Raw genomic sequence first — 12,905 nt, forward strand, 5'->3', positions numbered from 1 at the left:
AGTAGTGTTGGAAACTATGCTCATCCTATTGAAAAGCGGAACTCTGGAGGGTATTGTAGTATTTCAAACTTCAATGGCAAAGAGAATGAGTAATAGTGTAAGGTGCAGAGAACACTTTGAGTGAGCCAAAGCCACAATGTGATTATTATTTGTTTGTGTTAGTATAATTCTAAAGATGGTGGCTTTGACTATGCACTGAGAGCAAACTAAATAAACTTTGATAATGTTCTGGTTTTGTAGCTTTTCAGACTCAAAGATAACATTTGTAATATTTTAAATATTGTGATCACAAGCTATGTGACATCACTTTTTTTTTTCTGTCACTCAGGTTTCCCTGAACAACTGTTATGTGCAGGGAACTATATGAGGGGAATAGTAAACAGGTCTATGTTGCATACTGTATGTAGTTACCACAAATAAAATCTAAGGCTGTGTCCTCACAAATCTTTTCTTCTAAGAAACTCCGTATACGTTGTTCAGTTCTTTAAAAATTTTAGGAACCATTCATTATTTAAGTTTTACTCCTCAGTTTGTTTTCCCATAACTCTGGGTCAATTCTACATAAGCATGGCTAATCTGTAGTTTGGGAAGCTAGAAACAGAACAACACTGAGGTAGAGAATGGACCTATCGGCTAAGGTTTTGTCTTTGCTTAGTCTTGAGTTGGCCACCTTCTGTTGTAAATCAAGTTATTAGAACCATTTCTCCTCTTTTGACTTTGTTTCCCTGGTTATCCAATTAGATCTTCTGTATTTCAGCCTTTTTTCCCCCTAGTGATATTGAAATTCCACATCATCTGTAGTATTCAGTATGTCAAGTAGGAGTGCTGAAGTTGAATTATAACAATTCTAAATCATGGGAGATATCTTCTAAGAGTTCAGTTTCTGGAATTTTCTGTTTTCTTAGACTAGAGTTTGCTCCCACATGCAGTTTAGAGAGAAACACACAATGAAGACCTTATTGACATTTTAGAAATACAAAGAAAAGCAGCAAAGCAGCTGGGCCCTTTGGTGAAACCCTGGACTGTGGATTTTATGGCCTCAGCCTGTGATATGTGTCCAGGCTGCCCACATGTCCATGCAACCTGGAGAGAATCCTTCAGAAATTATGAATTTCTTTGCTATCATCATGCTGCTCCACTTAAAATAACTTCCTGTCTCCATTTTGGGGTTATACTACTTTCTCCATCAAGGAGCCAGGGACAATTGTAATTTATACTTGTTGTTTTGATATTTTTTCTCATGTAAGGCAATTTGTTGCAGAACCAATATATTTTGTTCTTCAAGCCGGTGTACATTTCCCCCATAAAGTGTTAAAGTTCTTGGCACAATGGAAGAATTTAGCCATTTTATTACAAACTTCAGTGACACACAAAGAAATGATGAGGTCAAGTACTTCCATTCAGTGCAGGCAGGTGACTTGATCATGGGTCTGACTTACCACTGCGTTTGACCTTCAAAAGACTGATGCCAATCATATTAGGATGAAAGCTGCTGATTACTGGTTGCTCTCGGCAATTAGAACTTATTGCCTGAAAGAAAATCCAAATCGCAGAGCTGCTCTTATTTTTCTCGAACTTTCTTTCTAATGTAGGAATAATTTAAAGACTAATCTGCAGGTTGAAGGCAACATAGTGTTTATCTAAGATCCTTATGCAGATGAAATAGAACCTGGGCTGAGGGAGGGAACCCTGTTTTTAACAAGGTGTTTTCAAGATTCAATTTTACTGAGTAACATACTTCCAAAAGATCTATCTCCAGTTTGCTTAGAAAGCTAATGTGCCAAAAATTTGAAGGGCAAAAAATAATTACTTTTCATCAATTTTACTGTTGGAAATCTTTCTGGTTGTTTCTCAAGTTCTGTTTGTGTTGTTATTATTGTGGTGGTGGTAGAATTTCCCAGTGAAAAAAAATTAAATTATATGCCAAGAAGCAGTTCTGAAAGGACAGAGCACAGGATGGAAAGAGATCATGCTGCACATTTCTGAAGAAAGCCTCCAGCTCAGCCCAGCAAAGGGGAAATCCAAGGTTGCCCTGATCCCAGTCCATGAAGCACAGCTTCCTCTTGTTTTTGAACCAGGATTTCTTTCTTTTTTTCTAAAATCATCTCCCCACAAATACTTATTACTTTTAAAATTGAAATGCCAGCTAATAGAAAAGAGAAGTGTTCTTTGTCCAGGGAGTTAATTTTGGAAGCAGGTAGTTCGATATTCTGTCAGTTTCTTGATCCTCCTGAGGCTACAGGTGATTCCAGTTACCAAGAGGCTGCCAGGACCTTGGATCTACTGTGCAAATTATTCTGGCAGATTTTGGAACCAGTCTACCCACTTTTGGAGTGCAAATGGCAAATATTGTTTTTTCCTCAAGAACTGTGGCCTGCTGCTGTCTTGTGTCTTGGAGGTTTCCTGATGACTGTGGCCCTGTGTTCCAGTGGGTCAGTAGAAGAGCAGCTCTTCCTGACTCCCTGGCCTCTTTAGCTGTGTGAAGATGTCAGGGTAGATCCCTAAGCTAATAATTCCTTACCATTTTCTTACTGCACAACTCTTTCACAAAAGGAGTTAGTTAGGATGTAAGCAAAAGTTCCATTCTTTGTTCTGACAAAGGGAAGAAAGTAAAAGATTGTTGGGTCTAAAAGGAAGAATGGGGTGTTGCTCACCGATTCTAAACAACCCCTGAAGTGCACCTGGGAGGGTCTTCTTTCAGTTTTTCTGAAACTGTGTTGTAATGACAGTATGGTTCTGTGTGTCTGTGTGGTTTTGTTTTCGTTTTGTTTCTGACTTCACAGGAAGAGGTTTAAACATGAAGGCAAACCTTTTAGATGTTAGCATGGCTACATATGAAGCAAAGCTGCCTCTTTTTTTTTTCTTTTCTCTGCTTCCATTTAGGCCTATCACATAATTTAAGAAAAAATAAAAATTTAACCACAGGAGCTTTAACTATAGTGTGAAAAAAAACCCTGATCAATTTTGTTTTCGCAGCACGATATTATCAAAGATTTAAGAAACAAATTTGCCAGCCTCGGCGAGAACTCTCTGGTAACAGCATAAATGTCTGTGTTGGTTGCTTTTGGTTTAAAGGTTTCTTTTTTTCATTTGTTTGAGCCCATTTCTTTTACCCCTCCTTTTAGTTTATTTCTCATATTCTGTAACTAGCAAGCCTTCATTTTTTAAACCTCTTCCATCTTCCAGTGTCTATTTTCCGTACTTTGGATGGAAAGTTTACGGCAGCAAAGCTGTCTCTCTGGCCACCTCTGCTGCAGCTCCTACTGCTCTTAGGTCATATATGTTTTGGCCGCTGTGTTTATGGACATGATACTAATTGACCGTTTCATGTCCCATTGACTAAGCTTCTCTACCACGCCATTTGATGGACGCGCTGTCAAAGGGCTCTATGCAACTTTGATTCTGCAACTTATACTGCTTAGTTCCGTCTCAATTCTCCAGCGAACTGGATCGCTCAAGTGAATGATCATACCAGTCTTGAACTTGCTGTGCCTTTATATTTTATTCTTATCTCCTTCTTTATGTTTGCAGTGGTAGCTTAAGTGGAAAAGAACCAACTCCAGCCATTGCTCTGGCGACACCATGCAGTATCGTTTGTAACCACCAGAGAATACAAAATATAAAGGCACATGGCTTCTCTTATTCTTTGAGGGTGACTGGGGAGAACTGTACCATAAGTCCACTACTTGGTTGAAGCCTACCTTTTTATCTATATCAGCTTTCAATTTTGCTTAAACTCTAAGACGTCTTAGTTAATGTCTTCCTGTGATTCAGTGATAACTTGCAACTTGCTGAGCAGTATCAAGTTATGGCCATGACTGGGGAGATTATCAAAAACCTGATCAACTTATGCACAGATGTACAAATCGGAAAGTGCAAGTTTCAATGATGAAGCACAAAACCGTGATACAGGCTTTGGACTAAGCAAACAATTAAAATTGAGAAAAATCCATCCGGATGAACCAGTACCAAAAGTATATCGAGAAAAATATAAAGGGAAAAAATGAGAGATGAATATGTGATGATCTGTTTAATGACATTGTTGGTGTTGAAATGGTCCATAATGTTGTCATAGAGCCCATACATGAAGAGATGACTAAAATATAGAAAGCAGCCATGCTTACTGACAGTCACAACATAAATGGTTGGGGTTTGTGTTCAGGAAAAGGAGATGGAAAAGCAGAAGCTGCTCTACCAGCAAGCCAGGCTGCATGACCGGGGGGCCGCAGAGATGGTGCTGCAGACCATCAGTGCCAGCAAAGGTGAGGTCACTCCCCGTCCCTTGGAGCCAGCCTCCTGGCTCCTGGTGCTCCCTCCCTGGGTTCTTGGTTCATGACCAGCGGCTGTATCTTCAGCTACCAGCTCATATTTATAGAGTCTAGTGGATTGTTTTCGTCTTACTAGAAAGACTTACTTTATGTATGTTCTTCAACTTTTGTGTGGTACAATTAAGCTCTAGCAGAGTGACATTATAAATCAGACATTTTAAAGCTTTTCTGTATATCCAAAGAGTAGCTATGTTAGCATCACAGGCCATGTGGTGCTCTGTCAGCAGGAAAGCTGACCCTGAACAAGTGAACAGTGTGGATGTTTCAATAAAACTTTGTTTATACAGCAGGTAGCAAGCTCAGCATGGGCCTCGGGCTATAGTGTCCTGACCCTCAAAATGTTTGGACATTTTTAATGAGTGATTTTTAACTGTTAAAGTACCATTGTCTATCTCAGTAGCCACCATTTCAAGGCGACTTTCCCTGCATTAGCAGTATCCTATTTGTGAAAACTTTGTAACGAAATGGAAAAGTAATATTGTTATAGTCTGGCATTAAGTGCCCCTAAATGATGGAAATAATTTTTATTTCTAAGAAGAGGTGAATAATGTAAAAATAAAATGTAATATACTAAATGATAAACAACTAGATGGATTTTAAAATTTTGTCATTATCTGAAAACTTAAATTGAGAATAGTCATTATTTTAATAAAGACAGACTTTAGACATATTATAGGTGATAAATGAAAATAATGAAAGTTCTAATAGAATATTGTTGGAGAAAAATTTTTCTTAATGTTAAAATCAACAAGTTAAGACTTTATTTTAATACACATGGTTGGTTTTGAGGCTTAATAATTTCAGCTCTCGGTATTTCAAAATCTATTGTTTCTTCCTGTTTTCATGTTTCAGTTCTTAAATATACTACACAGAATTTATAAGAAATATTGATGGCAAAATATGCATTATTATCATTTTGGTGTTTTTGGTACGTAAGTTACATAGGTTTGTCATGGGTAATAATAATATTAAAAAGAGTACCTTTTGAGGTAGACTAGGTCAACACATCTTTGGAAAAATATAAGGAGTGCTGCTTTTTATATTTTAAAGGTGAAACTGGACCCATGGTGGCTGCTACTTTGAAACTTGGAATTGCTATTTTAAATGGTGGGAACTCTACAGTACAGCAGGTGAGGTCTTTGAGTAATTTACATAATGTGGTTTTCAAACAGACCACATATGGAAAGAGCTATTGTAAAATTTCTCATTTCTTATGTAAAATATGTCTCTAATTTACTGCAATACCCAAGAGAGAACATAGAAAGGAAAAAGTAATTATATGATAGTCTTACAAACTCAAACATAGAATGGTATGAGAGTATCTGAAACATAAATCTAAATGTGACCTTCTCCCATGCCCATTGAGTTCTTTCTTTGAGGCATGAATCACTCTCTGGCCATCATATCTGACTGGATATGTGTTTGTAGAACCTGGCATGGGTAATCAGCTTGTTCTGTTTCCTTGGTACATGACTACATAAGTTTTGTTTTGTTTTAAGGAAAAGTAAATAAAGCTGAACTAATCTCTCCAAAATACATTTCAAAAATATTTTTCTTTGCCTTATGTTTTACTTTAAAAGACATTCCTTATATAGTTAAGTATTTTCAGAAATCCTTGGCTCCAAGGGGAGACTGGAGACCCTGGGATGCATTTGCTTATTATCAATACAGATCTTCTTTCTATAGAACTTCAAGTGCATATTCCATAACCTCCCTTTGATCTTCTAAGCTACATTCCTTTGTCTTAAAAAAAAATGGTCAATCTGTTTCATTTTCCCCAGTATTTTTCCTAGACTAGTATGCTATGTGTTTTTGCCTGTCTTTGTGTGTAGTATACACATATATGTGTACACATACATACATTTTACATGCATGGATATTCTTTTGTACATGTGTATATATGCATCCATATAGTGTGTATGTGTATTCTGTACACAGTTTATGTTGTTTTTATCAATATTTCTGAAAAATATCACTACCACCGTTTTGGCTGCTTTGAGCTTGTGTAGAACAGCACTGACAGTAGGAATTATCCTCTTCTATTAAAGACTGGGAGAAAAGCAATTTCTTTATTTCCTTAAGACCTTTGGGTCTGCCTTCTGGTGTCCTATATGTAAAGAGACTCCTTAACTTGCCAGGGATTATGTCCAATAAATTCAGTATAAGTCAAAAACATCACTTGCTCCACCGTCCTGCAGAGCTCAGCAGCACAGCATGCTGCAGGGGATTGTGCTCCTGGGACCTGGGCTGATGGAGTTGCCACTTGCTGCCACCACCAGCAGGAGAGTATTGTCTTGCACATTGCTAGCCCAGAAAGATCAAAATCCAAAATTCCAAGTATGCATATACCTGTAGCACCATCACAAAGTTGAAAAATCCTAGGTTGAACCAGCATGAGTTGGGGTCATCTGTACATTTTATTTGAAATCTCCACCATGTTTTATCCATATCAAAAATAGCTCTTTGTGACATTTATGTTTAGCCAAGATATTAATCATAGATTCTGGTCATCAATCCAAAAACACAGGAGAAAAGCTGAATAGTCCAGTAGTTTCTGCCATAAGTTGGGTGAGAGAGGGCAGTAGTGGAAGCTGGATTCCTGGCTATTTCATGAACAGGTAAGAGTCACAACTCAGCTCTGAGAGCTGTTCAGGGAACCCCTGTTGCTGGATATAGCCACCTGGACCTACTTGCTGGTTTCCTTACACTAAGTGTCTGAGTCTCAAATACTAAGCGAGACAGGAAAAGATTTGCCAGTACTGGTTCCCCAATATTTATGTGTTTGTGTGTGGGAACAATGCCCTGATCCCCATCCTCCGCATTTCTAGGTGTTCTCACACATAGAAATGTGCAGTGGTCTTTCTTTGACATGTTTGTTACCATTTCATGATAAAGATGACATTAGAGATACTTGTATTGTTTAGCTACTTTTTACATTTGTTCCAGAATAGAAAGCATGTTTTGGTTGCTATTTTCTTAACAAAAAAGCTATGTGGTTTTCTCTGTGTCTGTAGAAGATGCTCGACTACCTCAAGGAGAAGAAGGACGTGGGCTTCTTTCAGAGCCTGGCAGGCCTGATGCAGTCCTGCAGGTGAGGATGTGCTCTCCTCCCAGATCCTCAGGCTGCATGTTTCAAGAGTGTTTTCTTTTCATTGCTGATAGCAATTATACCAAGACTTTTTTTGAAAGACATCTTAGGATGGAACAATTGGCAGTGTCTTTTGTCCTATTTTGTGTTTAGAGTATTAGTAATGTCCCTATCACACTTACTCAGTGTTGATAGTGTCCTGAAATAGTCCCCCATGCTTAAGCTATATTCTATATACTTGAAAATGAGTGCTAAATGGTTTTTTTCAAAAGATAAAAAAAATAAAATTCTATTTTTATTTGGGACATGTGAGGCATTTTTCTTCATTTTTTCTAAGTGATCCTTAACCAATCAATTTGCTGTAATCGTTATCTATTTGTACAGTATTTAAAATCTTTCAGACAGCTTTTGTCTGAGGAACCTGATAGAAACAATGTAACAAGTTACAAAAGCATGGTTATGATGATTCTGTTTTTGGTAACTTTGCAGTGTTCTCCCTGAGCTGAACTGTATGAATATGTTTGACTTCCCTCTGGGTCAGCTCAGGGTGGGCCCTGGGGAGAGGTTGGCAGGGATACATGGCCGAGAGGCATCTGTTGGGACCTGGTCTCAGAGTACCTTGAACCTTCAGTGTTCAAGACACATGGCATTCAGACAGTTACTCCCCTAAACAGAGAAGGTATTCTGTTCTCTAAATGTTTTTCTCTTGTTACTGTAGTGTCCTTGACCTGAATGCTTTTGAGCGACAAAACAAAGCTGAAGGACTTGGAATGGTGACAGAGGAAGGATCAGGTACTAACCACCTACATGTAAATCACCCTGTCCCCCTTCTTCCATGAAACACATCCATTGTCAATTACATTTTCAGCAGAGATAGAATTGTTTTAAAATTGATAAAATGCTCATGTGACTCATTTGAATGTTCAGAACTGGACACTTGCATAGGATACCCAAGATGCCCCCAGTCTTCCAGATGGGTCCCGACTCCTGCTTGTCCTGGTCCACCTGGCAGTGCCTGCTGCACTAGTTGAAGGAGAGGGGTACAGTCCCCCCATTGAGAATCATCTGTAGAATATGCAGGTGCACGGATGGGCCAGGGTTGCGAAGGCGGAGCTTTGCCTGCCTGCTTTGGCCAATGGTCAGGCTCTCCTCCCCTTTGGAGAGCAGTCATTCAGGTCCCTGAGTGACCCCTGTCCCTGTCCTCCACTCTGTCAGCAGTTATCCTTCCGTCTCTAGCATCTTCGCAAGTCCCAATTATTTTGTGACAGAAGTTAGAGTAGTTCTTTGTTTATGTGATTCTGATTACTGAAAAAAATAGTGATTGATGCCACCTGAGAATGTATCTCTCTGTGACTGGATGTGGGTGTCAACTTGAAAGTCAAGCCTGAAATGCAGTCAAAGCACAAATAACCACTGCTGCCCATTCCTTTCAGGAATATTTAAGAAAAAAAAAATGTTACTTATATTGGTTTTTAATCTTATGTCTGATTTTTTTCTTTTCTTTTTTTATTATTATTAGTTGTTTAAAACATTACAAAGCTCTTGACATATCATATTTCATACATTTTTATTCAAGTGGATTATAAACTCCCATTTTTACCCCATATACAGATTGCAGAATCACATCGGTTATTTAGTTCTTTGGCCAGCTTTCGGTTTATCTTCTTGCCAATGTGTTAGTTTGGTAACATTAGTTTCTTGATCAGAGTAATCTGATCTCAAAAAATAAATTTTTCTCCTGTTTCCTATTTGTAGCTTCTGCTGGCCTTTCTGAAATTTTAGCTAATCAGTTTTTAATCCCACCATTAGAAAAAAGAATGGCTTATTTTGGACTATATTTGAAGTTTACTACATAGGCACATCCTTTCCCTGCGAGTACTACGTGGCTCCCACGGGGTTTTATTCTGTGACATTTGAATATATAGGTCCAGTTATATCATATGGGTCAGTGGAGTTAATCACAACACTGCTCCAAACTTACTCAGTTTTTCTCCCTGCGGGCCCCATCTGGAGAATCCAGGGACACTGTCAACCTCAGGGCTAGTTAACAGTCTGCCTCCAGAATCTCTGGGAATCCTGAGCCTTTTCTCTTTGTAAGATGTCTAAAAGTAAATGACTTTGTTTAAATCTTCCCTTAGAATTAGAAATCAATTTCATTTTTCCCTACAGTTCCAGAATCTTTGAGCAGAATCCCTTTCCTCATTCTCAGTCCTGTTAATTCTCAGTACCCACAAAGGAACAACTGCCCCACTGGCAGCCTCCGGCCTTTGCCAGTCTGGTGTGGACTGCAGTAAGGTTGTTTGAGTCCCATATCAGAAATTACTGAGTGACTGTTCTGATATGAGCTGTTTTCACCTCTCAGTATGAGGTTGGTTTAATGTGTATGATCTTTTTCAACACACACAAAAATAATTGCCCAAACTGATTAACACATTTTGTATTTTATTTCCATACAAGTAGCAAAATAAAACAAAAATCTCAACTTCTTTCTCTTTCCTGTTCCCTCTTCTTTTGACTACTGTAAATGTCCTACCTTTCTTCTTCAGTCATCTCCCGTGAGCGTGGTAATTATTAGCCGTGAGCTGCCCTTCTGTTCACTTGCTCTTTTATTTGTGGTTAGCTCTGTTTATACACTCAATAGTGACAGTTATTGTGCTTTTCTTTAAATTCTGTTTCAACAAGTAGATTATTTAATTTTTATCATTATGCATCCTATTATTTTTAAATATTATATACCTTATATGCCTAGTTTCCCTTTTTTCTATGAAAATGTAAAGTTATTAATATTTCAGACATGAAGGGACACCAAACATTTAAATTATGCTTTTGGGTTTATTTTGTTGCATTTCTTTCATTTAAGAGAGTTCCTGATGGGCCCAGTGTTTGGTTGAGGGCTTTAGAATGTGTGCTGGGGTCTCCCTGTGGCATCTATGTCTTGGACACATCGTGGCTTTATGACTGCACTGTTGGTGCACGGGAATCAGTGATAGATCCCAAGTGGGCTGTGACCAGCTGAGTGTGCTCTGCCCACTGCCTTCTGGGCTCTGGGGGGTCTACAGGGCTTTCCTCTGTTCCTTTGAAAATACCACAGATTAAAAGTCCTTGAACATAAAAGCTAATTTCATTCTTAAGACTGAATTGGAAAAGCAACTAGAAACAGTAGCAATTCTTTGTTCTTCACACTAATAGAACAACAAAGATGGCGTCAGTATGTCAAAGGAGCTTTTCAACAGCCTCCTAGGCAGTGGTAATAAAGAAAGGAAGAGATATAGAATAGGACTAGCACTGTCAACAGGCTTTCAACTACATTGTGCCTTCTGATTAAGTGAGAGACCTGTTAGGGGGACATGAACAATTAGGGGAACATTGGCTGTTAATAACACAGTTTCTCACATTGCTGTAAGAACCCCTGTGCTGACCTCTCTGAACATATTCTTAAACATTTCTATTGTGAGGCCATTCTTTTATTTACAATTCTACAAAAGTTAAGAAAAGCTCAGATCCTCATAGGAGAAGGAAAATCAGTTATTGTACTTGGAAGGTACAGAAAAGGCTGAAAGACCCAAATCTGTTCCTGGTGCCATTGCTGCAAAGACTTAGCATAGGCTGAAAAGAGTCTGCTAGAGCTCCATCTGCTAGGTCTTCTGCATCCTCATCCCCTGTCTTTATTAGGTGGAAATTCCCCCATGAGGATAATATGGCCAGACACTGTATCGCCATGGAAAACATGGAAGCCCAAGCACATGAACTTTCTGGAGTCTACAAACTGGTTGTCTACTTCCACAGTGAAGTAGCTGTGACCAGAGTTTTATACATAAGGAGACTGAAGGGCAGAAAGGTCACTCGGTTTGCCCAGCATCCCACAGCTAAGTGGCAGTGCCAGGAGGCAATGCTACTCTCTGCCTCCTACTGTTCAGTTTACAGACTCCCCGAGCCGCGGCTGCTCCGTGTCTCTGCACGTTTGTCAGTGTCTGTTTCATATCTAGCGTCTTAGGGAGGACTTTCTGCCCTAGTACCTGTTCTTTGCACCTCCAGGGCACAATCTGCTGCCAGCTTTGGCATTTATTGCTGAAGTTTCAAAACTGCTTCTAACTTTTTAATGTCACAAATGCTGTTTCTAATCTGGTATGGAGAAACCACTAGGAACCACGTGTTTCTTTAAGGTTTGTATGTAAAGGTTTCAGGCCAAAAATTTGACCTTCTTTCCTTACTGCCACTACTGCTGTGGACGTTTGTCCCGTCTCTGTCCCTCCTTACTAAATTCCCCCATTGTGACAAAAGCCTGGATTTCCCCTTTTGTTTAAAAAAAAAAAAATGTCTTCAGCAGATGTGTTTGAAGGATTTGCGATGTGGTCAATATTGTCCTCTCTGTATATTTTATATTCATATAGGGTTTTTAATGATTGAATGAAATTCAGAAACCAATATGAATATTTAAAATTTCATCCCATTCTTGAATTTTTAATTTTTTTAAATCAAAACCATATAACCTCATTACCAATTCATTATGAATTTAAAAGTGCGGTTTTCCTTCATGGAAAACATCTGTTAGAATATAGCAGAAGTTGAATTCTGGTCATTTTTGTGGTGGTCCTAGACCTCCTAGGGAAGAAAAAATTTTGAAATTGATCTGATTCCACAAAAATTTTTTGATTGTTAAAAACCTTTTCTAAAATATTAGCTATCAGTTAACCTTCCCCAAACCTCTACCTGGATTTGATAATCTGTTATACTGAGGTTCTTAGCAATTATTTATAATGATCTTATCAAATTTATGTGAAGTTGAAGCAAAAAAAGATCGATTTTTAATTAATTAAGCAAAAAGATTATATTGATTGCCTAGTATTGGCTACCCTGATTCCTCGTTACAGTTTTTATTAGTTTCTTGACTCTGTTTCCCCAGGTATGGTCTAGGGTGCTGCCTGCTTTATTTGCTATTTCTGGGGATCAGTACTCTTCAAGGAAAGCCTGAGATGCTGTTGCATTGACACCAAAGGCATTTTCCAGACATCCTTACAGTTTTTAAACTTTGAAGCCCTCACTTAAATTTGAGTGCCTAGTCTGTGAGACTGGGGGTATACACACTTCAGAGCAGTGCTCTGTGAGAGAGACTCACAGTCCCCATAGAGGTTGCATGTGGCCTGAAGTCAGCATCCTGGTGGAGAGGGAAGGCAAAGACTTGGAGCAGGAGAGCGCAGCCCAGCAGGGAGCTGTGTCGGATCTGGTGTGGAAAGAGGTGACCAAACTAGATGGTGAAGAGAGAGAGTTTGTGAAAGGCTCCAAGGACCTTCTCTGCCCTGCCAAGGAATTTGTGTTTTTTTCTGTGAGGCCTTGAAGAGCCATTAAATGAGTAACACTTGAGTGATATTATGTGCTAATAGCCACCTGGAATGAAGGCCTCACATCCATTGTTGGAAGAAGGCTCCAGGCAGACCCCACCAACACTAAAGTGCACTGATTACTAAATGCTACTCTATTCCACAGCTGAG

The 12,905-nt window shown here is 38.9% G+C and overlaps 1 protein-coding gene across 1 annotated transcript in view; it reads left to right on the top strand.

Moving 5' to 3' along the window:
- The window catches only part of Ryr2 (ryanodine receptor 2), a 478,528-nt gene that overhangs the window by 415,879 nt on the left and 49,744 nt on the right, over positions 1–12,905 (top strand). Inside the window, exons 83-86 of the mRNA XM_027947992.2 lie at positions 4,163–4,262; positions 5,379–5,458; positions 7,343–7,419; positions 8,135–8,208. Of these exons, the coding sequence (XP_027803793.2) occupies positions 4,163–4,262; positions 5,379–5,458; positions 7,343–7,419; positions 8,135–8,208 (331 nt within the window). The remainder of the gene's footprint in view (positions 1–4,162; positions 4,263–5,378; positions 5,459–7,342; positions 7,420–8,134; positions 8,209–12,905) is intronic.

The sequence above is a fragment of the Marmota flaviventris genome, chromosome 12, assembly GCF_047511675.1.
Source record: "Marmota flaviventris isolate mMarFla1 chromosome 12, mMarFla1.hap1, whole genome shotgun sequence".
NCBI classification, from domain to species: Eukaryota; Metazoa; Chordata; class Mammalia; order Rodentia; family Sciuridae; genus Marmota; species Marmota flaviventris.